The 25,736-nt window shown below is 40.1% G+C and overlaps 2 protein-coding genes and 1 pseudogene across 2 annotated transcripts; all 3 read left to right on the top strand.

Moving 5' to 3' along the window:
* The first annotated feature begins 10,372 nt into the window (after positions 1-10,372).
* LOC139016818 (taste receptor type 2 member 16-like) lies at positions 10,373-11,296 on the top strand. The gene has a single exon (XM_070425016.1). It carries the CDS (start codon positions 10,373-10,375, stop codon positions 11,294-11,296), a length of 924 nt encoding a protein of 307 aa, XP_070281117.1.
* A 6,998-nt stretch (positions 11,297-18,294) lies between these two features.
* Positions 18,295-19,218, top strand: LOC139016817 (taste receptor type 2 member 16-like). The gene has a single exon (XM_070425015.1). The coding sequence runs from the start codon at positions 18,295-18,297 to the stop codon at positions 19,216-19,218; it is 924 nt and encodes a 307-aa protein (XP_070281116.1).
* A 188-nt stretch (positions 19,219-19,406) lies between these two features.
* LOC139016808 (small ubiquitin-related modifier 2 pseudogene) lies at positions 19,407-19,694 on the top strand (annotated as a pseudogene).
* Positions 19,695-25,736: the final 6,042 nt, after the last annotated feature.

Raw genomic sequence — 25,736 nt, 5'->3', positions numbered from 1 at the left:
TCTTTCTAATACTTCAAGAAATAAAAATAAATAAATAAATAAATAAAGTAAAAAAAAGTTAAGAATTAAAGTCTTGATGTAATTTACATACAGGAGATTATTCCACTATCCCCTCTTTCTTGTGTTAACATGTAAGAAGGATATTTACAACTAAATTCCCCTGAATATTCACTTATTTCAATTTGCGAATTTAAATCAGTCTGAAATAAGGCTTATTTTCTAACTTTACTTGTCCTTGGGTGTGGACAGTAAATGACACTAATTGAATTTCCACTATAAGTGTTTCAGTTTAATGACATACGCTTTGCTAAGGAGGCAAAAATGCAAATTATTTACTATTTACTTTCCTTTTTGAGGCCTAATACATAGATTCTTAATTACAGTTTTCCAGATATTTAAAGGGAATCTCCTTTTGCTTTTTTTCTCGCATAGTAATTTCTAGGCCATATTTAGGGAGTTTCTCTTAAAAACTTTTTTCTTTCTTTGAAACAGAGCAACAAACTTAGTGGCTTTTCAGATGCTGGCCAATACTGCCCTGAATACATTTTAACTGACTCTCTTTTCACTTATGATGACTTATTAATGATCAGCTTATCATTAAGCTGAGAATAATAACTTTAAGTTTACCCTGTAAATAGTAGCAGAAGAAATTTTAATTTTCTCCCTTTTATTAAGCTTAAAATTTACTTTTAAACAGTATTCTTTTGGCAAGTGCTAATTTGCATACATATGCAAATTTTTACTTTGGCCTTTGTTAGACACAATTGCTTATAAAAATACTGGCTTCTCATATAACTGAATTTATATGAGACTTTGATTATATTGTAGAAAGCTAATTTATTAAGTAATTAAAGTAAGCATCTTATTGAAAAAGCAAAGTAAGGCCCTAACTGGTTTGGCTCAGTGGCTAGAGCATGGGCCTGTGGACTGAAAGGTTCCAGGATCCATACCATACTGTTCAAGGGCATGTAGCTTGGTTGTGGGCAAATCCCCCGTAGGAGGTGTGCAGGAGGCAGATGATCAATGTTTCTCTCTCATCGATGTTTCTAACTCTCATTTCTTCTCCCTTCCTCTCTGGAAAGAATCAATAAAATATATTTTTTAAAAAAACAAAGTAAGCAAACATATATTTGACCCATGAAATACAGATGCCGCCATGCCCCCCAACCTATCTGATAAGCAGGCTGCCTGAGGGCTTTAAAATTCCATTGCTGAATAACCTCGTTTTGCTTAAAAAATATTCAGCAATTTTGCCTTGCCCTCCCTAAGAGGTTGAAATCTTTATAATATTTAAAATATATGTATATAAATAAAATATAGTTATTAATTTTTATTTGATAATGCTTCCCTTGCCATATCAAGTATATTAAATTGGCCTAATGGAAAAATAGTTCTTTTAAGAAGAGAGAATAAATCCTTGAATCATTCCAGGGCCCTTGAAATGTCCCAAGGCCATCTCTCAATTAAAGTCTTGAAATTTAACTTGGAAAGAATATCAAATGTATATAAACCAAATATTATATTATAAACTTTTTATAATTATTCTAAAATATATTGATTAAATTTAAATTGGTTTTTATATTAAAAATTTAGTTCAGACAATAGAATTAATCCTCCTTTTTTAAATCAGACCATATAAGATATTATATCCTAGAATGAAATTTTATCACACATAGTACACTTAAAGACTACAATACATTGTAAACCAATAATTTCTATAGAGAAAATATAAGAATTATTTTCTCAAAAATAAATTTGTATACTTTATGCATTTTGATATCACAACTATGTAACTTTTCCTAATTTAATTTGAGCTTTAAACTTTTAGAAACCTAAATTTTAGAGGGCAAGTTAAATACTTAGTATTTCTCAGATTAGTAGTAACTTCACATTTTTAATAATATATTTCAGAAATACAGGACATATTTAATTAATAGATTCAATTCTGTCCTCTAGATTTTTCATACGAGGCAAACTCAGATTAATATTTTAGTATGTTGTTATTTTAAAATACCTAGATATTTTATAAGTTTTTTATTATTAAATTCAGCAAACTCCAAAGCTTCAAGTTGCCAAAGACTTTGGAAGTAGGCCTGTAGCTATCTGAATGTAAAACCACTAGGGTCTTTCCTTAGAGATAACATCTAAAGTTTCTGCTCTAGGGAATGGGACCAGCCCCCTCCTCCATCTGAAAGCACAGCCAGTCTTCCCCCTGGGTGACTGGACCCCCGCCATCAATGTACCTATACTTCTCACTGAAAAGCTCCACTACAAATCCTTCATTTTAGTTACATCTACTTAACCAGGTTTCAACAATTTTGAGATTTTTAAAGCCAATTATTTCATCTAAGGCATTTACTTTGGCAAATTCTGTAACAGAGATAACTCACTGACTTCCAGTGGCCTTAATGTTAACTTTGGAATGTAATCCATTATTATTTAAAATCTACCCTTTATTATGGAAACACTAATCTTGTTTCCTAAAACCAGCCTGTATATTTTCTTGGGTCATTTCTGCCATCTTTTTGAGAAAAACAGTATTGGGTTTACTCTAGAGCATCTGTAAAGAGATGGAGCTCTTTTTAAGAAGCCATCCAAAATTGGCGGGGGTGCACCATTTCTCTTAAACTGTCTTTTTCTCTTCACGAGTAAGAAATTCTAGACATATCCCTTAAATTGTGCCAAATTATAAATGACAGACCAGGAAATAAAAAACATGGCGAAAAGGAGACTTTTCTTTTTGTTATCTCTACCTCCCTTTGTCCCCTAGGACAGGTACCCTCCGCCACGTGTCTCGCTCATAGTCTTTCTTTGCACCCCCACATCCTGTTTGCTATGGACAAATTCAGTAAATGGCCTGGCCACCAAGGTTTCTTTTCCCATTAAAGGCATGCTTAATAGACTAACAATAAACACATTAAACCAAACAAGATGGCCAAAACCTGTTTGGCTCAGTGGATAGAGCGTCGGCCTGCGGACTGAGGGGTCCCAGGTTCGATTCCGGTCAGGGGCATGTACCTGGGTTGCGGGCACATCCCCAGTAGGAGATGTGCAGGAGGCAGCTGATCGATGTTTCTCTCTCATCGATGTTTCTAACTCTCTATCTCTCTCCCTTCCTCTCTGTAAAAAATCAATAAAATATATTAAAAAAAAAAAAAAAACCAAACAAGATGAACAGATAAAACCACAACAAATAATCACCCATAACACATAGACAAGTCTTAATAAATCAGAGTTTTTTTCATAAATCTTTTCCTATTCCACTCTCCATAACATTGACTAGCCTTTAAAGTTATTTTACCTAAAATCTGCCTGTCCCAAGGCATCATATGGTAAATGTTATGTCCAGATTTCAAGATCCCCACAGACCAACAGGGAGCCATGTTCGATGCAAAAGCAACAGATCCTTTATTATTAGTAGTACAGACCCGGGTCTGGCTCCCAGCCCCCTCTGACCCAACGGCCAGAAGCGGGGAGTGTCAGCCATGAGAAAAACCAGGGTTTTAATAGGGGGTGGAGTGAGGGGACTGTGGGCCCTGCCGATTGGCCAGGCGCAAGCCGGGTCTTGTTACATAGGATGCATTAATTCTTATGGCGCACACATCCCTCAACTGTCATTGGTTAGTTTAAAGAAATCCCAGGCGTGGCCAGCAGAGGCCTGGGCTTCTGGGAAGAAGGGGGTCTGAGTACATGGCTGCTACCCCAACATGGAGGATACGGGGCAAGATGGAGGGCATAGCCCTCACCCTTTCAGTAATTTTCAGAGAAAGCCTCAAAGAGTCCCCCTGTGAGAGAGCTGACAGCTCTATCCTCTCTAGCTGCCAAGCCTTTCCACACAAGAGGTGGAGGATCACGCGGGAATATTTAGTAATTACAAACTTTTGATACCCAATACCAATCAGGCATTTTGCAATTTGAACAAGAACCCACATAATTAAAAATGACAAGGGCGCTCATTTTCCTTGAGCCTGATTTAAGAGAGTACCCTTTGACATTTCAATTTCTCTATCCTTGAGTATACAAACTATAAATTTATGATGATATTTTTGCATTTTAGTCACATTCTTGCCCATTATAACCTGGCTTGAAATAAAAGACATCCTTGCCCACTTTGGATCGTGACTTCAGAAGCTGGTGCGAGCTATATATGCAGTGAATATCCCCGCCTTTTTCTGGTGATCCCCACCTTTACCACTGAACTTCCTTTTTCCCTCCAGTGAATCTTCTTCTCCAGTCCCTGTCTTGGGAGCCATAAATGCCATAAGCTTTAGCAGTAAGGATTCAGGAATCTGGACAAGGGGATGCAACATAAATGGATACACTAGACAAGAAATATAAATTTAGAAGGCATGGGGGAAAGCCAGGTGGAGGCCTCGCCCATTATTGGAGTGAGCTCCCCAAATCTCAGGACCCATGGCTTTTTATTTTCTAGAATATACATTTGCCCTTTAGCAAAGCAAACAGACATCAATGGTAAGGTTTGGTAAAAAATAAAGGATTATCAGCTTAGGGGATCACCTTCAGCCAGTTGGCCAGCAGCAGGGTAATATAATGCTGATTTTTCAGCCCTGGTGAATATCAAAGTCCATCAGCCTTCTGAGGACTTCTCCCATTTATTATGACCTGCTGGTCTTAGCCTCCAGCAGACAGTGAAATTTGAATTACTTCTATTGATCATTTGCATCCACATTGTGCATGTTTTAAATCTCAGATAGCCGGGAGAAACCGTTTCCTTTATATAAGTAGAGAAAGGGGAAAGTATGAATCTCCCTCCCTCCACCACTGCATACATAGAGACACTCTTCCAGAATCTGTTAAATATTTGTAATCCTCTCACTGTCTTCTTTTCCATAAAGTGCAAGGGAAAACTTATCCTGGATGGATATAAGAGGAAGTTGGGAAGAATCCAGAAATTAAAAAGACAAACAGAAATAATATCTATCTCTTATCTTCAGTGCATCGAATAATTCACAAAGAGCTTTCACATATATTTTCAACTGAAAAGGCAGGTCAAGATTATTCAATCCAACTCAGCTGGAAAACAGACCTAAGAAGGTCAAGTGAAATACTTAAATTCATGAGACTGGTTAATATCATCCCTAAGAACCAAAGGAAAAGGAGAGGAAAGAAAGGGATACCTTTTAAAGGGGCAACAAGTTTAAATTTGGGTAAAGATGGTTAGGTCTTAAAGGGAGGTGCTTTTAGAAAGATGAACAGCACCTCCAATGCTTGGACCAAGAACAGGAAATTATTTTGAGTTTGAGTAGCTTGATATGAATTTCAGGCACCAAGAGGCTATGCACCTGTGTTGTCTAAACAGTAAGTATGCTGCCCTGTAACACTTATTAACACTCATACAATAAGTGTGGTGCATGATAACTCAGAATAGAGAGCAGAAGATAAAGACAGCTGTGTCCCTGGGTTTTGGGAGCAAGTGTTGGGACACTTGTGAGTGGCAACGTTAAATTTAGTACGAGTTATGTAAGTTCTATAGCCCAGCACCTGTGTACAATCATATTAAATCATATATACATGAAACCATTGACAACTGGAAAGTAACCCCCTGTCCTTCACACAATGTCCCATGTGGAGGAGACTGGCAAAAATGGTGAATGCTTGGTAGCACCTGACATGAAGTTTGTTCCTAATTAGACACACCACAACACTTATTTAGTGGATATTTGTATGCACCCTCCCATGCCTACTGCTCAAGTTACATGGATTCACAAACTTCAGTTGCACCATTTGCCTATTTAGGATCCGGGTATTCAAGGATTTTCAAGATCCGCCTCTGAACTACTGGCCCAGCCTTAACTTCCAATAATCTCCAACATAAACCCAAGTGTTTGCACCCAATGCATCTGCTCCTTGTTTCCTGAATATCCATACATAGCTCTACTTCCTCACATTTGCTGATGCCATTTACCTGACTTGGCACCAAATGAAAGCTCTGTTACACTAGTAAATTTCTCTTCCTTTTACCTCTTTTTTTTTATTACAATATAATGGATATGCAACACTGTAAGTTTAAGGCATACAACATGTTGATTTGATATCCTTATATATCAAATTACCATCTGTCACAACACATAGTTATCATTTTTTTTGTGATGAGAATATTTGAGATATGGTCACTTGATCTCACTCATAAGTGGAATCTAATGAATAAAATAAACTGATGAACAAAATAGATCCAGAGACATAGAAACATAGAAAAGACTGTCTAGTCTCAGAGGGAAGGCATGAGAGGGTGGGAAGAGATATAGCAAACAACTTGTATGCATATATGCTTAACCCATGGTCACTGACAATTGGGTGGTGAAGGCCTGAGGTGGAGGGGAAGGGTGCGCTAGAAGAGGTCAAATGGGGAAAAAATGGGAACATCTGTAATACTTTCAACAATAAAGATATTTTAAAAGATATAGTCACTTAGAAATTTTCAAGTGTATAATACAATATTGTTTTTTTTTAAATTAAATCTTTATTGTTCAGATTATTACATTTGTTCCTCTTTTTTCCCCCCATAACTCCCCTCCTTCCAGCTCCCACCCCACCCTCCACCCTCACTCCCCACCCACTGTGTTCATCCATAGGTGCATGATTTTTGTCCAGTCACTTCCCGCATCTCCCACACCCCTTTTTCCCCCAAGAATAGTCAGTCTATTCCCTTTCTATGTCCCTGATTCTATTATAATCACCAGTTCATTCTGTACATCAGGTTATTTATTCACTTGATTCTTAGATTCATTTGTTGATAGATGCATGTTTGTTGTTCATAATTTGTATCTTTACCTTTTTCTTCTTCTTCCTCTTCTTAAAGGATACCTTTCAGCATTTCATATAATACTGGTTTGGCGGTGATGAACTCCTTTAGCTTTTCCTTATCTGTGAAGCTCTTTATCTGACCTTCAATTCTGAATGATAGCTTTGCTGGATAAAGTAATCTTGGTTGTAGGTTCTTGGTATTCAGCACTTTGAATATTTCTTGCCATTCCCTTCTGGCCTGCAAAGTTTCTGTTGAGAAATCAGCTGACAGTCGTATGGGTATTCCCTTGTAGGTAATTGAGCCTCTTTCTCTTGCTGCTTTTAAGATTTTCTCTTTGTCTTTTGCTCTTGGCATTTTAATGATGATGTGTCTTGGTGTGGTCCTCTTTGGATTCCTTTTGTTTGGGGTTCTCTGCGCTTCTTGGACCTGTAAGTCCATTTCTTTCTCCAGGTGGGGGAAGTTTTCTGCCATTATTTCTTGAAATAGGTTTTCAATATCTTGCTGTCTCTCATCTTCTGGCACTCCAATGACTCTGATATTAGACCGCTTAAAGCTGTCCCAGAGGCTCCTTACACTATCTTCACACTTTCGGATTCTTTTTTCATTTTGCTTTTCCAATTGGGTGTTTTTTGTCGAATCTTTGGTTTGATTATTGTACTCCTCTGGTCTGCTATTGGGTATAATATTCTTTATTTCAGTCCGTGTATGCTTACTTTCTAATTTCTTTATCGTAGCATCGAGGGTCTCATTAGTTTTCGTGAGGCTCTGCACAAATTTATGGCAAGCCCTCAAAATTGCGATTCTTAGCTCCATATCCTCCATTTCTGTCATGTTTTTTTGTCTCCGCATCTTTTATGCTTTCTTGGTGCACCCCCTTGTGGTCTCTGTGCGCAGTCTTGTTCTAGCCAAGCCTTAATTGTTGTAGTTAACACTAGAGGGATTTGACCCCCAGGCCGACTGGCTATAGGAATCAGCTGTATGGAAAACGTCTGCCTTCTGGGGAGGCGCTAATCCAGCCTTTGCCTGAGGCGATCGGCAAATGGCTGTGCGCAGGCTTTGGGCGGGGCGGGATCAACAGGGCGGGCGGAGGGAGCAGTTATGGCCACGCTCAGTCCCGTTCCCAGAGGCTCTGCTTCTCAGAACCCCGGCAGCCACTGCAAACCTCGGAGAGAAAGCTGCCCTCAGGTTCCAACTGATGCCGGATAATCCCGCTTCTCCCGTTTGAGTCTGGGTCCCTAGAGACTCGCCCGGATCTGGAGCCCAGAGTCTGAGACTCCCTCCCTACAGAAAACGACAACCGCGCCCTCAGCCACCAGCCCGCTTTGCGCGCGCACCTCGGTACCTTCGTATTTTCCACACTGCCCCGCCTCTGAGCCTCGATTTGCTGTTCTCTTTCCTTCTAGTTGTAGAGTCTCTCTTCAGCCAGCCTTCCTGTGGTTCTGGGTGATGTCCGTTCAGTCTTTTAGTTGTATTTTTGAAATGGTTGTTTGCGGCAGCGGTCTCCGGTGTTTACCTACGCCGCCATCTTGGTCTCGCCAAGTGTATAATACAATATTGTTAACTATAATCACAGTGCTGTGCATTTAATTCCCAGAACCTATTTACCTTCTTAACTGCAACTTTGTACCCTTTGACCAATATATTCCAATTTCCCTATGCTCCAGGTCCTAGTTACCAGCATCTTGTTTTATGTTTATGTTTAAGGATTCTAACCTTTATGCTAGATTATTTCTGTTTTCCCTTCCTTCAATAAGTAAAGTCCAAGCACAAGTCTGATGCTTATCACACATAGAGTCAATGACTCACTTTGTCTTTCTCACCAAGTAACAATTACTAGAATTCTCCTCTCATTTTTGAAGCCACTAATTCAATATTTGCTGTCTATACAGTATAGTTTTTCTGAATTCATTTCCTGAATTTGTTCTCTAGTCTACCTAGATAGCTATGAATTAATTTCTAGATATCTAGAAGTAATGAGTAGTTTGTCCATTGTCCAAAACAGCACTTGAAGTCTACAGATTCACAAGGTCCCGCCTTATAGGGATCCTTTTGCCTCTGAGGCTTTTAATTCTCAGCTTTATGTTACAATCTACCACACAACAAGTGTCACTTCCACACCAGCAAACACTGGATACTCAAGAATGTGGTCCCAGAATGGAGATAGAAAAACACCAGGCTTCATGAAGGTGCTATGGTAGTTGTTTGGGCAACAACAAACCCAATTTTCCTCTGCTGAGATTACAAAGGCTAGAAGGACCAGTTGCCTCAAACAGCTCAGAGTGTGAACACAGGTCTGCACCACAGACCACTGGCTGCTTAGCTCAGGCTCAGGGTCTGGGGGATGGGCTTAGAGCAGCATGAGCACGTGACAGGGATGGTGCAGCAAAGGCCCTGCTGTGCTGCTGGAGAATGAAGCAGCTGGCAGGTGCAGTCGCTTCAGCAGGTGCCTAACAGATCAGATCATCCTTCATCCACTGGCGTCAGACTTCCTTGTAAGCCCACAGATTCTTCCAGAAATATCTAATGGGCACATTCTAGAAGAGTGCAATTATACAAAACCAGATTACACCAGAGTCCATGGCATTTTATGTTAACACCATCAGTGATCTATTTGTCTCCACAGTCTGGTCAGAGAAGAGGAAGCACAAAGATAATAAATTGGAAAAAAAAAGTGAGCAAGGCTTCTAGTCCTTTCTATTCAATAGGCTTAGTTTTTAAAAATTGTTAACTCTTTTATTTTGAGCAGTGTGAGCAGTAACAGAAAGAGCTTAGCTATGTAAGGAGAAAACAAATCAACACAGTGATATGAATGGGACAAGAACAACTCCCAAAGATATAAAAAGGTCAACTCTTTTGAACTTGAAGATCAACAGTGAAGAATGCCACACCTCGTCGTAGGGAGTGCAATGGGGTGTGTGCGGTGGTTTCTTGAGTTGAAGAATTTGACAAGCAGCAATGAAGTGGTCTGTATTGGAGGGTGATACTTGAAGGTCTGGGTTTCCAACAATTTTGTGGGTAGAATCTCAGAGTAAGGACTTTTATTTATTATTTTTTTATTGACACTCATACTTTGGTTGCTGCATCTACACACGGCTCCTGTGGAAGCTGGGGAGACAGGGATTTTGAAGTTGTCATGATTACAGCACTCAGCAGAATAGACATAGCACCCATGACATGAAGGAACAGTGAAGGATTTGTCTTTCTTGCGGTTCAAATTTTGGGTTAAAAGAATGAGACTATCATATAAAGGAGATGGGGAAATAAGTTAAAGACAAGGCACCTCACAGAGATAAAGAGGAATCAATGGCATGGTTAAGAAACAGGCATTTCATTTATGGGAATTATCAAATAACCTCACAAGCAAAAATCCACATTCAAATAACATTTCCCTCCATCCGAGGTCTGATAACAAACCAGCAAGCAAAGCATAAGCAAATTCTGCAGATAGGAACATGCAAAATCAAAATTGAGCTAGGGGAAAATTTGCATCCATATAGAGGTATTTTCTTGCATGAGACAATAGTGAGGCCAGTAACGTATTTTCTACTTGGAAATTATTGCAGAGATTCTGGGTCTGTGTGCAGGAAGATACTTTGCAGGGGAAGAATGATACCCAACCAACTCACTGTTTTCTTCATGACCATCTATCTGCTCGAGTCCTTGACAATAATTGTGCAGAGCAGCTTAATTGTTGCGGTGCTGAGCAGGGAGTGGGTGCAGGTCAAAAGGCTGTCACCTGTGGACATGATTCTCATCAGCCTGGGCGCCTGCCGCTTCTGTCTACAGTGGTCATCAGTGCTGCACAACTTTTGCTCCTATTTCAACCCTGACGATGACCTTTGGTACATAGGAATCCTCTGGGAATTTACTAATACTCTTACATTCTGGTTAACCAGCTTGCTTGCTGTCGTCTACTGCGTCAAAGTCTCTTCATTCACCTATGCCATCTTCCTCTGGCTGAGGTGGAGAATTTTGAGGTTGGTTCCCTGGCTGTTGCTGGGCTCTCTGATGATTTCCTGTGTGACAATCATTGATTCAGCTATTAAACATTACATCAAGAGTCGGTTAATCTTGCAATTACCTGGAAACAACACGGAGACTGAGACACTTATTTCATTCCTGGAGAAAAATTACGAACATACACATCTGGCAACGTTGTTCATTCCTTTCCTCCTGTTCCTGACCTCCACCATCTTGCTCATAGCCTCATTGTGCCAACACTTGAGGCAGATACGACATCACGTCACTGGCCATAGCAACTCCAGCATGAAAGCTCATGCCACTGCCCTGAGGTTTCTTGCCTTCTTCCTCATCTTCTTCACCTCTTACTTTTTTACCATAATCATCTCCACTACCTATAGTCTAACGCATGAGAATTCCTGGTTCTGGGCCTGCGAAACTATCATCTATGCTACAGTCTCTATTCATTTAACTTCACTAATGCTGAGTAGTCCTGCCTTGAAAAAGGTTTTAAAGGTAAGCTGCTGTGGCCCAAAGCTGCCTGAGGCTCCGGGTACAACAATACCCTAAGCAAATGGGAGCTTGCATTGATTCAACTAATACCTACATCCAGCTCTACTCTTCACAATCCTATGTGATAGTAATGTTCCGTAAATGCAAGCAAACACAAGCAAGCCTCATTCTCTTCCATTCCCACATCCAATCATCTCTAAACATCCAGTCTTTCTCTATTCTATGCCAGTCCTATCTTTTCCTCTCTACAGTCCCAGGTTGGTCACAACTTTCTCATGACTTCCCCATCTCTCCTCAGTCTTTTCAATCTCTGGAGTTTTACTCCCAGTGTACTCTACACAAGAGAGCCAAAATCATGATGTCCATTCATTACATTTATTTTATCCTTTTCATGACTACAAATTGCTTCACATATTAATATAAATAGTTCCCCCACAATAATTTATTGCCTCCACCCTGAAGGTTCTCCATATTAAGGTCCCAATTATTCAATTTTTCTAAATTTACTCAAGAAAATGTCTGGCCATCTTCCTTTCTCTCTGTTCTTTCTGGATCTTTATCCAATGGCATAACTTTTCTTATTTGTTTCTCTTCCACACAATGTGACTTTATTCCTTTAAAACTCAAGTCAAAACTTAACTCTTCTTTCATTTTCATTTGTCAAGACATTATATTCTCCCCAGAACAGCAAACTACATACCCAATCTAGATTCTTCCTAGAACATCTCCAAACATTGGCAACTTAACTGCCTCAATTGCATATGGTTTCCATTGGCAGGATTCTTGCCTCTCAATTGTACTAGAGTTTGGAACAAATTATCTAGAAAGATTCCCAGATTGAGACTTAGCTGGTTTTCTTCCAGATATAACCCAGATGTCATCTGGGAACTCTTCTTACTTCATAAAATCTGAGTGACATTTGCTTAAACTCTCTATACTCTTCTATTTCTTCCTCTGTAACAGTTCAAAACCCTCCCAAATTGACAAGAATATAGGAACCATATAGTAATCAATTATAAACCACTGATGGGACTTTTCTGTGTTTTAGAAGTCCTTTTCCACTTCCCCAACCCCCTTTTCCCTTCAGCTTATCTCAAAATCATTTTCTTTAAGACTCCGTCTCATCATCTCCCCATGGCATCTCTCTCCTCATTTTGGTCCTCTTCATCCTCACCTACTAGCAACAAGATACCTTGGTAACAGCCAACTCTCAGGCTTTTGTGTCTCAGCTTCCATCGCCCTCAGACATTTATTACGGTATTTTTCCTAAAGACAGCTTCATCTCTTAAGACTTCCTGGTGCCAGAAGTTAAGAATATAATTTTTATTCTCCTTTCATATATGTATTGGGCATATCTCGTAAACTGAACTTCTGAATCTGCCATTAGAAGACTGAAACACATCCGGAGAGAAAACCATCGTCTGGGGAAAGGAATGCAGGTATTTCAAGATTGACTATGAAAGGAACGTGTAGGCCCTGGAGTGGAAATTTCTGATCTGGTCTTGGGTAAGCCACTCTGACTTATCTCCCTGTCAAGTCATCCCTTGAGTTAATACTTGAAACTGAGGGTGTGAACTATAAGTACAAATGGAAAGACCACTTTAACCAAAGACACTGTGCCAATTGGCACATCTCAGCAACATCATTACCATTGCACATAAAGGGGAAATAAAGCCTATTTTCCCACTTTGCAGCAGCTCGCCATGCAGCCTTGGCATCTCCCAAGCTCCAGTGGTTGAACTATAGTAGAAGGTGGGATGGAACCTGGTGGATGCAGTGATGTCTGTGGAGCAGAGTCATAAATAGATGATGTGAGACTGAGGAGAAATAAAAGGTAGATACCAGCATTGAGTTATATTTCCAGAGACTTCTGGGAACACTTACTAGGCTGGTGAGGAGGTGGGTTGCAAGAGTTTAGTGTCCTGACAGAGTGAGTGGGACAGAGTCCAGTAGGCGCAGCCTTTCCCAGCAGGGGTCCAGGAATCTGGAGAAGGGGCTGCAACATAAATGGATACAATAGACAAGAATTATAAATTTAGAAGGCATGGGGGAAAGCCAGGTGGAGGCCTCACCCATTATTTTGACTAGGCTCCCAAAATCTCCCTACCCATGGCTTTTTATTTTCTAGAATATATATTTGCCATTTAGCAAAGCAAACAGACATCAATGGTAAGGTTTGATAGACAATAAAGAATTATCAGCTTAGGAGATCGTCTTCAGCCTTTTGGCCAGCAGCAGGGTAATATAATGCTGATTTTTTTCAGCCCTGCTGAATATCAAAGTCCATCAGCCTTCTGAGGACTTCTCCCATTTATTATGACCTGCTGGTCTTAGCCTCCAGTAGACAGTGAAATTTGAATTACTTCTATTGATCATTTGCATCCACATTGTGCATGTTCTAAAATCTCAGATAGCTGAAAGAAACCGTTTCTTTTATATAAGTAGAGAAAGAGGAAAGTATGAATCTCCTTCCCTCCACTACTGCATACACAGAGACACTCTTCCAGAATCTGTTAAATATTTGTAATCCCCTCACTGTCTTCTTTTCCATAAAGTGCAAGGGAAAATTTATTCTGGATGAGTATTAGAGGAATTGGGGAGAATCCAGAAATTAAAAAGACAAACAGAAATAATATCTACCTCTTATCTTGGGAGCATCGAATAATTCACAAAGAGCTTTTACATATATTTTCAACTGAAAAGGCAGGTCAAGATTATTCAATCCAACTCAGCTGGAAAACAGACCTAAGAAGTGAAATACTTAAATTCACGAGACTGGTTAATATCATCCCTAAGAACCAAAGGAAAAGGAGAGGAAAGAAAGGGATACATTTTAAAGGAGCAACAAGTTTAAATTTGGGGAAAGATGGTTAGGTCTTAAAGGGAAGTGCTTTCAGAAAGATGAACAGCACTTCCAATGCTTGGACCAAGAACAGGAAATTATTTTGAGTTTGAGTAGCTTGATATGAATTTCAGGCACCAAGAGGCTATGCACCTGTGTTGTCTAAATGGTAAGTATGCTGCCCTGTAACACTTATTAACACTCAAAAAGTGTGCTGCACAACTCAGAACAGAGAACAGAATATAAAGATGGTTGTGTCCCTGGGTTTTAGGAGCAAGTGTCGGGACACTTGTAAGTGGCAACGTTAAATTTAGTAGGAGTTATGTGACTTCTGTAGCCCAGCACCTGTGTACAAACATATATAAATCATATATACATGAAACCATTGACAACTAGAAAGTAACCCCCTGCCCTTCACACAATGTCCCATGTGGAGGAGACTGGCAAAAATGGTGAATGGTAGCACCTGACATGACGTTTGTTCCTAATTAAGCACATTACAACATTTATTGAGTGGATATTTGTATGCGCCCTGCCATGCCTACTGTTCATGTTACATGGATTCACAAACTTCAGTTGTACCATTTGCCTATTTAGGAGCCTGGTATTCAAGGATTTTCAAGATCTGCCTCTGAACTACTGGCTCAGCCTTAACTTCCAATAATCTCCAACATAAACCCAAGTGTTTGCACCCAATGCATCTGCTCCTTGTTTCCTGAATATCCATGCATAGCTCTACTTCCTCACATTTGCTGATACCATTTACCTGACTTGGCACCAAATGAAAGCTCTGTTACACTAGTAAATTTCTCTTCCTTTTACCTCTTTTTTTTTATTACAATATAATGGATATGCAACACTGTAAGTTTAAGGCATACAATATGTTGATTTGATTTCCTTATATATCGAATTATCATCTGTCACTTCACATAGTTACCATTTCTTTTTTTTGTGGTGAGAACATTTAAGATATAGTCACATGATCTCACTCATATATGGAATCTAATGAACAAAATAAACTGATGAACAAAATAGATCCAGAGACATAGAAACATAGAAAAGACTGTCTAGTCTCAGAGGGAAGGCATGGGAGGGTAGGAAGAGATATAGCAAAGAACTTGTATGCATATATGCTTAACCCATGGTCACTGACAATAGGGTGGTGGCCTGAGGTGGAGGGATGGGGTGTGGTAAAAGAGGTCAAATGGGGGGAAAATGGGAACATCTGAATACTTTCAGCAATAAAGATATTTTAAAAGATATAGTCACTTAGAAATTTTCAAGTGTATAATACAGTATTGTTAACTATAATCACAGTGCTGTGCATTTAATTCCCAGAACCTATTTACCTTCTTAACTGCAACTTTGTACCCTGTGACCAATATATTCCAAATTTTCCCTTGCTCCAGGTCCTAGTGACCAGCATTCTACTCTGTTTGTACAAGTTTGAATTTTTTATATTCCAAATCTAAGCAATATCATACAGTATTTGTCTTTCTCTGCCTGACATACTTCAATTAGTATAATATTATATTGTTGCAAATAATAGTATTTATTCCCTTCTTTATCATGGTTGAATAATATTTGTGTGTGTGAATGTGTGTGTCTGTGTGTGTTTTTGTGTGTGTGTTTCTGTGTTTGTGTGTGTGTGTGTGTGTGTGTGTGTGTGTGTAAGACAGAGAAAGAGAGAGAGAGAGCTACATAAATTGAGAATAGGAAAAGAAGGAATTTTTGGTAGGGATTAAATTGAATATATAGATGGCTTTGGGTAATATGGGCATTTTAGCAATATTAATTATTCCAATTCATGTCTGTTGAGATAGTGGTGGTTTAAGGCAATTTTCTAACCTGATAATCTTTTAACTATTTACCAAATTTTACCTTTGATATGCCTGTATGCATGGCTAAAGGGAAAATGTGTATTCAAGTAAATAAATAGTGAACCATGCCAGAAGTCGGTGTGCCTCTTCAAGAAAAATGTCTTTACCTGGCCCCTAATGCCTTCTATATTTGTTCGTTGGCCCTTCCTTCAGATCCTGAACCCATTGCTAATGTTGTGGCAAGAGAAGAAGGAAGAGGGATAGAGAGAGAAGCATTGATCACTTACCACCCCTATGCGCCCAGACTGGGGATCAGTCCTGCAACCTAGGTGCCTGTCCTGACCAGGAATTGAACCAACAACACTTTGGTGTATTGGATGATGCTCCAACCAACTGAGCCACCTGGACATGGCCAAGTGTAATATTTTAAGGCTATAGTTTACCTTTGCATCATGAGTTCAGGGGTTTCTTGTTTTATGTTTAAGAATTCTAACCTTCATGCTAGATTACTTCTGTTTTCCCTTCCTTCAATAATTAAAGTCCAGGGGTGATAAGCACAAGTCTGGTGCTTAAAACACATAGAGTCAATGACTCCCTTTGTCTTTCTCACCAAGTAACAATTACTAGAATTCTCCTCTCATTTTTGAATTCACTAATTCAATATTTGCTGTCTATACAGTTTAGTTTTTCTGAATTCATTTCCTGCATTTATTCTCTATCCTACCTAGATAGCTATGAATTAATTTCTAGATATCTAGAAGTAATGAGTAGTTTGTCCATTGTCCAAAACAGCACTCGAAGTCTACAGATTCACAAGTTCTCGCCTTAGAGGGATCCTTTTGCCTCGGAACCTTTTAATTCTCAGCTTTATGTTACAATCTACCACACAACAAGTGTCACTTCCACACCAGCAACACTGGATACTCAAGCATGTGGCCCCAGAATCGAGATAGAAAAACACCAGGCTTCATAAAGGTGCTATGGTATTTGTTTGGGCAGCTACAAACCCAATTTTCCTCTGCTGAGATTACAAAGGCTAGAAGTACTAGTTGCCTCAAACAGCTCAGAGTGTGAACACAGGTCTGCACCACAGACCACTGGCTGCTTAGCTCAGGCTCAGGGTCTGGAGGATGGGCTTAGAGCAGCATGAGCACGTGACAGGGATGGTGCAGCAAAGGCCATGCTATGCTGCTGGAGAAGGAAGCAGCTGGCAGGTGCAGTCGCTTCAGCAGGTGCCTAACAGATCAGATCATCCTTCATCCACTGGCATCAGACTTCCTTGTAAGCCCACAGATTCTTCCAGAAATATCTAATGGGCACATTCTAGAAGAGTGCAATTATACAAAACCAGATTACACCAGAGTCCATGGCATTTTATGTTAACACCATCAGTGATCTATTTGTCTCCACAGTCTGGTCAGAGAAGAGGAAGCACAAAGATAATAAATTGGATAAAAAAGTGAGCAAGGCTTCTAGTCCTTTCTATTCAATTGGCTTAATTTTTAAAAATTGTTTACTCTTTTATTTTGAGCAGTGTGAGCAGTAACAGAAAGAGCTTAGCTATGTAAGGAGAAAACAAATCAACACAGTGATATGAATGGGACAAGAACAACTCCCAAAGATATAAAAAGGTCAACTCTTTTGAACTGGAAGATCAATAGCAAAGGATGCCACAACTCGATGTATGGAGTGCAATGGGGTGTGTGCAGTGGTTTCTTGAATTGAAGAATTTGACAGGCACCTATGAAGTAGTCTGTATTGGAGAGTGATACTTGAAGGTCTGGGGTTCCAGCAATTTTGTGGGTAGAATCTCAGAGTAAGGACTTTTATTTATTATTTTTTTATTGACACTCATACTTTGGTTGCTGCATCTACACACGGCTCCTGTGGAAGCTGGGGAGACAGGGATCCTAAAATTGTCATGATTACAGCACTCAGTTAGCAGAATAGATAGAGCACCCAGGACATGAAGGAACAGTGAAGGATTTGTATTTCCTGTGGTTCAAATTGTAGGTTAAAAGAATGAGACTATCATTTAAAGGAGATGGGGAAATAAGTTAAAGACAAGACACCTCACAGAGATAAAGAGGAATCAATGGCATGGTTAAGAAACAGGCATTTCATTTATGGGAATAATCAAATAACCTCACAAGCAAAAATCCACATTCAAATAACATTTCCCTCCATCCCAGGTCTGATAACAAACCAGCAAGCAAAGCATAAGCAAATTCTGCAGATAGGAACATGCAAAATCAAAATTGAGCTAGGGTTGATTTGCATCGATATAGAGGTATTTTCTTGCATGAGACAATAGGCCAGGAATGTATTTTCTACTTGGAAATTATTGCAGAGATTCTGGGTCTGTGAGTAGGAAGATACTTTGCAGGGGAAGAATGATACCCAACCAACTCACTGTTTTCTTCATGACCATCTATCTGCTCGAGTCCTTGACAATAATTGTGCAGAGCAGCTTAATTGTTGCGGTGCTGAGCAGGGAGTGGGTGCAGGTCAAAAGGCTGTCACCTGTGGACATGATTCTCATCAGCCTGGGCGTCTGCCGCTTCTGTCTACAGTGGTCATCAGTGCTGCACAACTTTTGCTCCTATTTCAACCCTGACGATGACCTTTGGTACATAGCAACCATCTGGGAATTTACTAATACTCTTACATTCTGGTTAACCAGCTTGCTTGCTGTCGTCTACTGCGTCAAAGTCTCTTCATTCACCTACGCCATCTTCCTCTGGCTGAGGTGGAGAATTTTGAGGTTGATTCCCTGGCTGTTGCTGGGCTCTCTGATGATTTCCTGTGTGACAATCATTGTTTCAGCTATTAAACATTACATCAAGAGTCAGTTAATCTTGCAATTACCTGGAAACATCACGAAGACTGAGACACTTAGGACATTCTTAGAAAAATATTACATAGGTCAGCATCTGGCAACGTCGTTCATTCCTTTCCTCCTGTTCCTGACCTCCACCACCTTGCTCATAGCCTCATTGTGCCAACACTTGAGGCAGATACGACATCATGACACTGGCCACAGCAACTCCGGCATGAAAGCTCATGCCACTGCTCTGAGGTTTCTTGCCTTCTTCCTCATCTTCTTCACCTCTTACTTTTTGACCATAATCATCTCCACTAAATACATCCTAAGGCATAAGACTTCCTGGTTCTGGGCCTGCGAAACTATCATCTATGCTACAGTCTCTATTCATTTAACTTCACTAATGCTGAGTAGCCCTACATTGAAAAAGGTTTTAAAGGTAAGCTGCTGTGGCCCAAAGCTGCCTGAGGCTCCAGATACAACAATACCCTAAGCAAATAGGAGCTTGCATTGATGCAACTAATACCAACAACCAGCTTTACTCTTCACAATCCTTTGTGATAGGCACAGAGTCTCCCTCCTCCACCACTGCTGCCTCCTTCTTCTGCTGCTCCTGGTGCTGCTTGTGTGTTCTTTTGGTGCAGACCTGGTACCTCTTTTGTGAAACCTCTGGCACTCGCCATGGCCGATGAAAAGCCCAAGGAAGGAGTCAAAACTGAGAACAACGATCATATTAATCTGAAGGTGGCAGGGCAGGATGGTTCTGTGGTGCAGTTTAAGATTAAGAGGCATGCACCACTTAGTAATCTAATGAAAGCCTATTGTGAAGGACAGGATTTGTCAATGAGGCAGATCAGATTCTGATTTGACGGGCAGCCAATCAATGAAACAGACACACCTGCACATTTGGAAATGGAGGATGAAGATACAACTAATATGTTCCAGCAGCAGACAGGAGGTGTCTACTAAAAAGGGAACCTGCTCCTTTACTCCAGAACTCTGTGCCTCCAGACCAAGAAGACATTCTCAATTAGAAAACTGCAATTTGGTTTCAACACATCTGACTACTACAGTATAGTTTTCTCTATTCTTTCATTCCCCCCTTCCCCATTCCTTTATTGTACACAAAGTAACTGATGTATGTGCAGAAGCATTTGAATTTTTTTCAACTAAATGGCCAATGGTATGTTTTGATCTACATCAAATGAGATGGGATGGGGGAAAAAAATACTAGTTCTGTGAAAACACCCCCTTTCTTCATTAGTGTCATGCTCATCCAACTCTTATCTTTATATTCCAATAAGTTATTTTGCTCTCACTGTTTAACAAAAAAAGAACAACATAAAAATTCTTGCATACCTTGTTTGATTGGAGAATTTTAATGTTTTTCATTTATCATTGAAAAACCAAGGACAATTTTATAATTTTTTTGTATGTAGCTGTTACATGTAGGGCAATCTGTCTTTAGGTAGGGATAAATTACTCTAAAAAAAAAAAGAATCCTAGATAGTTTTCCCTTCAAGTCAAGTGTCTTGTTGTTTAAATAAACTTCTTTTTTTAAAATATATTTTATTGATTTTTTACAGAGAGGAAGGGAGAGGGATAGAAAGTTAGAAACGTTGATGAGCGAGAAACATTGATCAGCTGCCTCCTGCACGCCCCCTACTGGGGATGTGCCAGCAGCCAAGGTACATGCCCTTGACCGGAATCGAACCCGAGACCCTTGAGTCCACAGGCTGACGCTCTATCCACTGAGCCAAACCAGCTAGGGCTAAATAAACTTGTTTAAAATGAAAAAAAAAAAGAAAGAAAAAACAATCCTATGTGATAGTAATGTTCCCTAAATACAAGCAAGACCAAGCAAGCCTCGTTCTCTTCCATTCCCACAGCCATTCATCTCTAAACAGCCAACCTTTCTCTATTCTATGCCGCTCCTATCTTTTCCTCTCTACAGTACCCAGGTTGGCCACAACTTTCTCATGACTTCCCCATCTCTCCTCAGTCTTTTCAATCTCTGGAGTTTTACCCCCAGTGTATTCTATATAAGAGAGCCAAAATCATGATGTCCATTCATTATATTTATTTTATCTTTTTCATGACTGCCAATTGCTTCACACATTAATAGAAATAGCTTCCCCACAATAATGTATTGCCTGCACCCTGAAGGTTCTCCATGCTAAGGTCTCAATTAATCAATTTTTCTAAATTTAGTCAGGAAAATGTCGGGCCATCTTCCTTTCTCTCTGTTCTTTCTAGACCTTTATCCAATGGCACAACTTTTCTTATTTGTTTCTCTTCCACACAATGTGACTTTATTCCTTTAAAACTCAAGTCAAAACTTAACTCTTCTTTCATTTTCATTTGTCAAGACATTATATTCTCCCCAGAACAGCAAACTACATACCCAATCTAGATTCTTCCTAGAACATCTCCAAACATTGGCAACTTAACTGGCTCAATTGCATATGGTTTCCATTGGCAGAATTCTTGCCTCTCAATTGTACTAGAGTTTGGAATAAATTATCTAGAAAGATTCCCAGATTGAGACTTAGCTGGTTTTCTTCCAGATATAACCCAGATGTCATCTGGGAACTCTTCTTACTTCATAAAATCTGAGTGACATTTGCTTAAACTCTCTATACTCTTCTATTTCTTCCTCTGTAACAGTTCAAAACCCTCCCAAATTGACAAGAATATAGGAACCATATAGTAATCTATTATAAACCACCTATGGGACTTTTCTCTTCTTTATAAGTCCTTTTCCACTTCCCCAATCCCCTATTCCCTTCAGCTTATCTCAAACCCTGTTTCTTTTTTTTTTTTTAATATTTTTTATTGATTTTTTACAGAGAGGAAGGGAGAGGGATAGAGAGTTAGAAACATCGATGAGAGAGAAACATCGACCAGCTGCCTCCTGCACATCTCCTACTGGGGATGTGCCTGCAACCAAGGTACATGCCCTTGACCGGAATCGAACCTGGGACCCTTCAGTCCGCAGGCTGAAGCTCTATCCACTGAGCCAAACCGGTTTGGCACAAACCCTGTTTCTTGTAGGACTCCATCTCCCCATCTTCCCATGGCATCTCTCTCATTATTTCTTTCCTCTTCACCCTCACCTACTAGCAACAAAGTATCTTGGTCACAGCCAACTCCCAGGCTTTTGGGTCTCAGCTTCCATCTGCTTCAGGCATTTATTGGGGTGTTTTTCCTAAAGACAGTTTCATCTCTTAAGACTTCCTGGTGCCAGAAGTTAAGAATATAATTTTTTTTCTTCTTTCATATATGTACTGGGCATATCTGGTAAACTGAACTTCTGGATCTGCCATTAGAAGATTGAAACACATCCGGAGAGAAAACCATCCTATGGGGAAAAGAATGCAGGTATTTCAAGCTTGAGTATAAAAGAAACATGTAGGCCCTAACCGGTTTGGCTCGGTGGATAGAGCATCGGGCTGCGGACTGAAAGGTCCCAGGTTCGATTCCAGTCAAGGGCATGTACCTTGGTTGCAGGCACATCCCCAGTAGGAGGTGTGCAGGAGGAGCTGATCGATGTTTCTCTCTCATTGAAGTTTCTAGCTCTCTATCTTCTCCCTTCCTCTCTGTAAAAAATCAATAAAATTTATAAGAAAAGAAAAGAAACATGTAGGCCCTGGAGTAGAAATTTCTGATCTGGTCTTGGGTCTATCACTCTGATTTGTCTCCCAGTCAAGTCATCACTTGAGTTAATATTTGAAACTGAGGGTGTGAAATATAAGTACAAACTGAAAAACCACTTTATCCAAAGACACTGTGCCAACTGGCATATCTCAGCAGCAGCTCACCATGCAACCTTGTCATCTTCCACACTCCAGTGATTCAACTATCGTAGAAGGTGGGATGGAACCTGGTGGATGCAGTGATGTCTTTGGAGCAGAATCGTAACTAGATGATGTGGGACTGAGGAGAAATAAAAGGTAGATATCAGCATTGTGTTATCTACCCAGAGACTTCTGGGAATGCTTAGGAGGCTGGTGAGGAGATGGGTTGCAAGAGTTTAGTATCCTAACAGAATAAGTGGGACAGAGGCCAGTGAAATTTGAATTACTGCTATTGATAATTTGCATCCACATTGTGCATATCCCAAAATCTCAGATAGCTGTAAGAAACCATTTCCTTTATATAAGTAGAGAATCAGGGAAGTATGAACCCCCTTCCTCCACTACCACACACACCGACACATTCTTCAAGAATCTGTTAAATAATTGTAATACTCTCACTGTCTTCTTTTCCATAAAGTGCAAGGGAAAACTTATCCTGGGTGAGTATTAGAAGAAGTTGGGGGGAATCCAGAAAAAAAACACACAGAAATACTATCTATCTCTTATCCTGGGGGCACCTAATAATTCACAAAGAGCTTTTACACATATTTTCAACTGAAAGGGCAGGTCAAGATTATTCAATCCAACTCAGCTGAAAAACAGACCTAAGAAGGTCAAGTGAATGACTTAAATTCACAAGACTGGTTAATATCATCCCTGAGAACCAAAGGAAAAAGAGAGAAAACCAAGGGGATACATTTTAAAGGAGCAAAGAGTTTAAATTTGGGGAAAGATGGTTAGGACTTAAAGGGAGGTGCTTTTAGGTAGAAGAACAGCACCTCCAATGCTTGGACTAAGAACAAGGACATTCTTTTGAGTTTGAGTAGCTTGATATGAATTTCAGGCACCAAGAGGCTATACACCTGTGTTGTCTAATCGGTAGATGTTATGCCCTGTAACATTTATTAACACTCATGCAAAAAGTGTGCTGCATGATAACTCAGAACATACAGGGAGCATAAGATAAAGACGGTTGTGTCACTGGCTTTTCGGAGCAAATAATCAGGGCACTTGTGAGTGGCGAGATTAAATTTAGTAGGAGTCATGGGACTTCTATAGCCCAGCACCTGTGTACAAACATATAAATCATGTATACATCAAATATTGACAACTGGAAAGTAACCCCCTGCCCCTCACACAATGTCCCATGTGGAAGAGATTGGCAAAAATGGTGAATTCTTGGAGGAACCAAGATGGTGGCATATGTGAACACCTGTACTTGCTGCCTCTCACAACCACATCAAAATCACAACTAAAAGAGAGAACAACTATCATCCAGAACCACAGGAAAGCTGACTGAGTGGAAGTTCTACAACTAAAGAGGTAAAGAAGAAAGCGCTTTGAGACTGGTAGGAGGTGCAGAGGCAAAGAACAGCCTGGCACCCGGGAATGCTGCTCTTTTCATCAGGACAGGGATACAAGCTCCCACTTGCTCTGAACTCCAGTTCTGGGTGAGACTCTGGGGGACCCAGACACATACGGGGTGAAACTGGACTTCTGGCATTGGGACAAGAATGCGAGGGCGGCTTTCTTTCAGATGGAGGTGTGTGCAGCCATCATTGTTCCTGCGCCAGGACCTCACCAGTGCAGGGCTGACTGGCAGCCATTGCTATTTGCTCTGCCCTGGTGATTCCCTGAGACCACACCCCACCCAAGTTACAACCCCATGCAAGCTCTGTGCAACGGCTATGGCATATGAATGGCCTGTCCTTTCTCAGCCTAAAACCTGTTAAACAAGCAGCAGATGAGTCAGGTAGTCCCAAAGCAATTAATCCAGCAGCAGTAGCCCACCTTGCTACACAGTTGGGTTTCATCTGAGCACTTCCAAACCCGATACAAAGAGGAGGAATCTGCAGATCTCTCTGTAGCTCCTGCTGGGTGGGTCCAGGCAGTGGCCGACTTTGCACCTCCTTGGCGATCCAAGAGCCAGATACCCAGTGATCAGTGTGAGACCATACCAGATTATAACTCTTCACATGCAGAAGTGACACTCTCAAGGGGCAGACTCAGTGAGCACCAAAGGCCCATTGAAGCAAGTCCTGCCCCATAAGGGTGTCTCCTGCACAGCAGCTCTTCAATTGTAGACACAAGGAAGCAGCCAAAATGTGGAGACAAAAAAAACATGTCACAAATGAAATGGTTGAAAGCAAAATACTGGATATAGAGTTTAAAACCACAGTTATAAGGTTACTCAAGAATCTTCTAGAAACCTCTGAAGAACTTAGTGAGACCTTCAAGGATCTTAGTGATAATACCAAAAAAATGGAAAAGGACCAGTCAGAAATTAAGCATACACTAACTGATATAAAGAATAATATACAGAGATTCAACAGTAGACTAGAGGATCCCAAGAATCAAGTGAAAGATTTGAAATATGAGGAAGCAAAAACACTCAACCAGAAGAGCAAAAAGAAAAAAAAATAATCCAAAAATATGAAGATAGTGTAAGAAGCCTCTGGGACAACTTCAAGTGTACCAACATCCAAATTATGGGGGCACCAGAAGAAGAGAGAAAGCAAGATATTGAAAACCTATTTGAAGAAATAATGACAGAAAATTTCCCCTATCTGGTGAAAGAAATAGACTTACAAGTCCAGGATGCACAGAGAACCCCAAACAAGAGGAATCCAAAGAGGACCACACCAAGACGCAGCATAACTAAAATGTCAAGGGAAAAAGACAAAGAGAGAATCTTAAAAGCAGCAAGAGAAAAAGTTTGTTACCTACAAGGGAGTACCCATACAACTATCAGCTGATTTCTCAACAGAAACTATGCAGGCCAGAAGGGAGTAGCAAGAAATATTCAAAGTGATGAATACCAAGAACCTACAACCAAGATTACTCTACCCAGCAAAGCTATCATTTAGAATTGAAGGTCTGATAAAGAGCTTCACAGACAAGAAAAAGCTAAAGGAGTTCATCACCATCAAACCAGTATTATATGAAATGCTAAAGGGTATTCTTTAAGAAGAGGAAGAAGAAGAAAAAGGTAAAGATAAAAAATTATGACAACAAATATATATATATATCAAGTGAATGTAAAAATCAAATAAATAAAAAATCTGATGAACAGAACAAACTGGTGAATGTAATAGAATAAGGGGCATAGAAAGGGAGTGGACTGACAATTCTCAGGGGGAAGGGGGTGTGGTAG

Source organism: Myotis yumanensis, unplaced genomic scaffold (assembly GCF_028538775.1).
Source record: "Myotis yumanensis isolate MYYU_CA2020_CCGP unplaced genomic scaffold, mMyoYum1.0.hap1 SCAF_9, whole genome shotgun sequence".
Classification (NCBI taxonomy): Eukaryota; Metazoa; Chordata; class Mammalia; order Chiroptera; family Vespertilionidae; genus Myotis; species Myotis yumanensis.
This window is presented reverse-complemented; position numbering and strand designations above follow the sequence as displayed.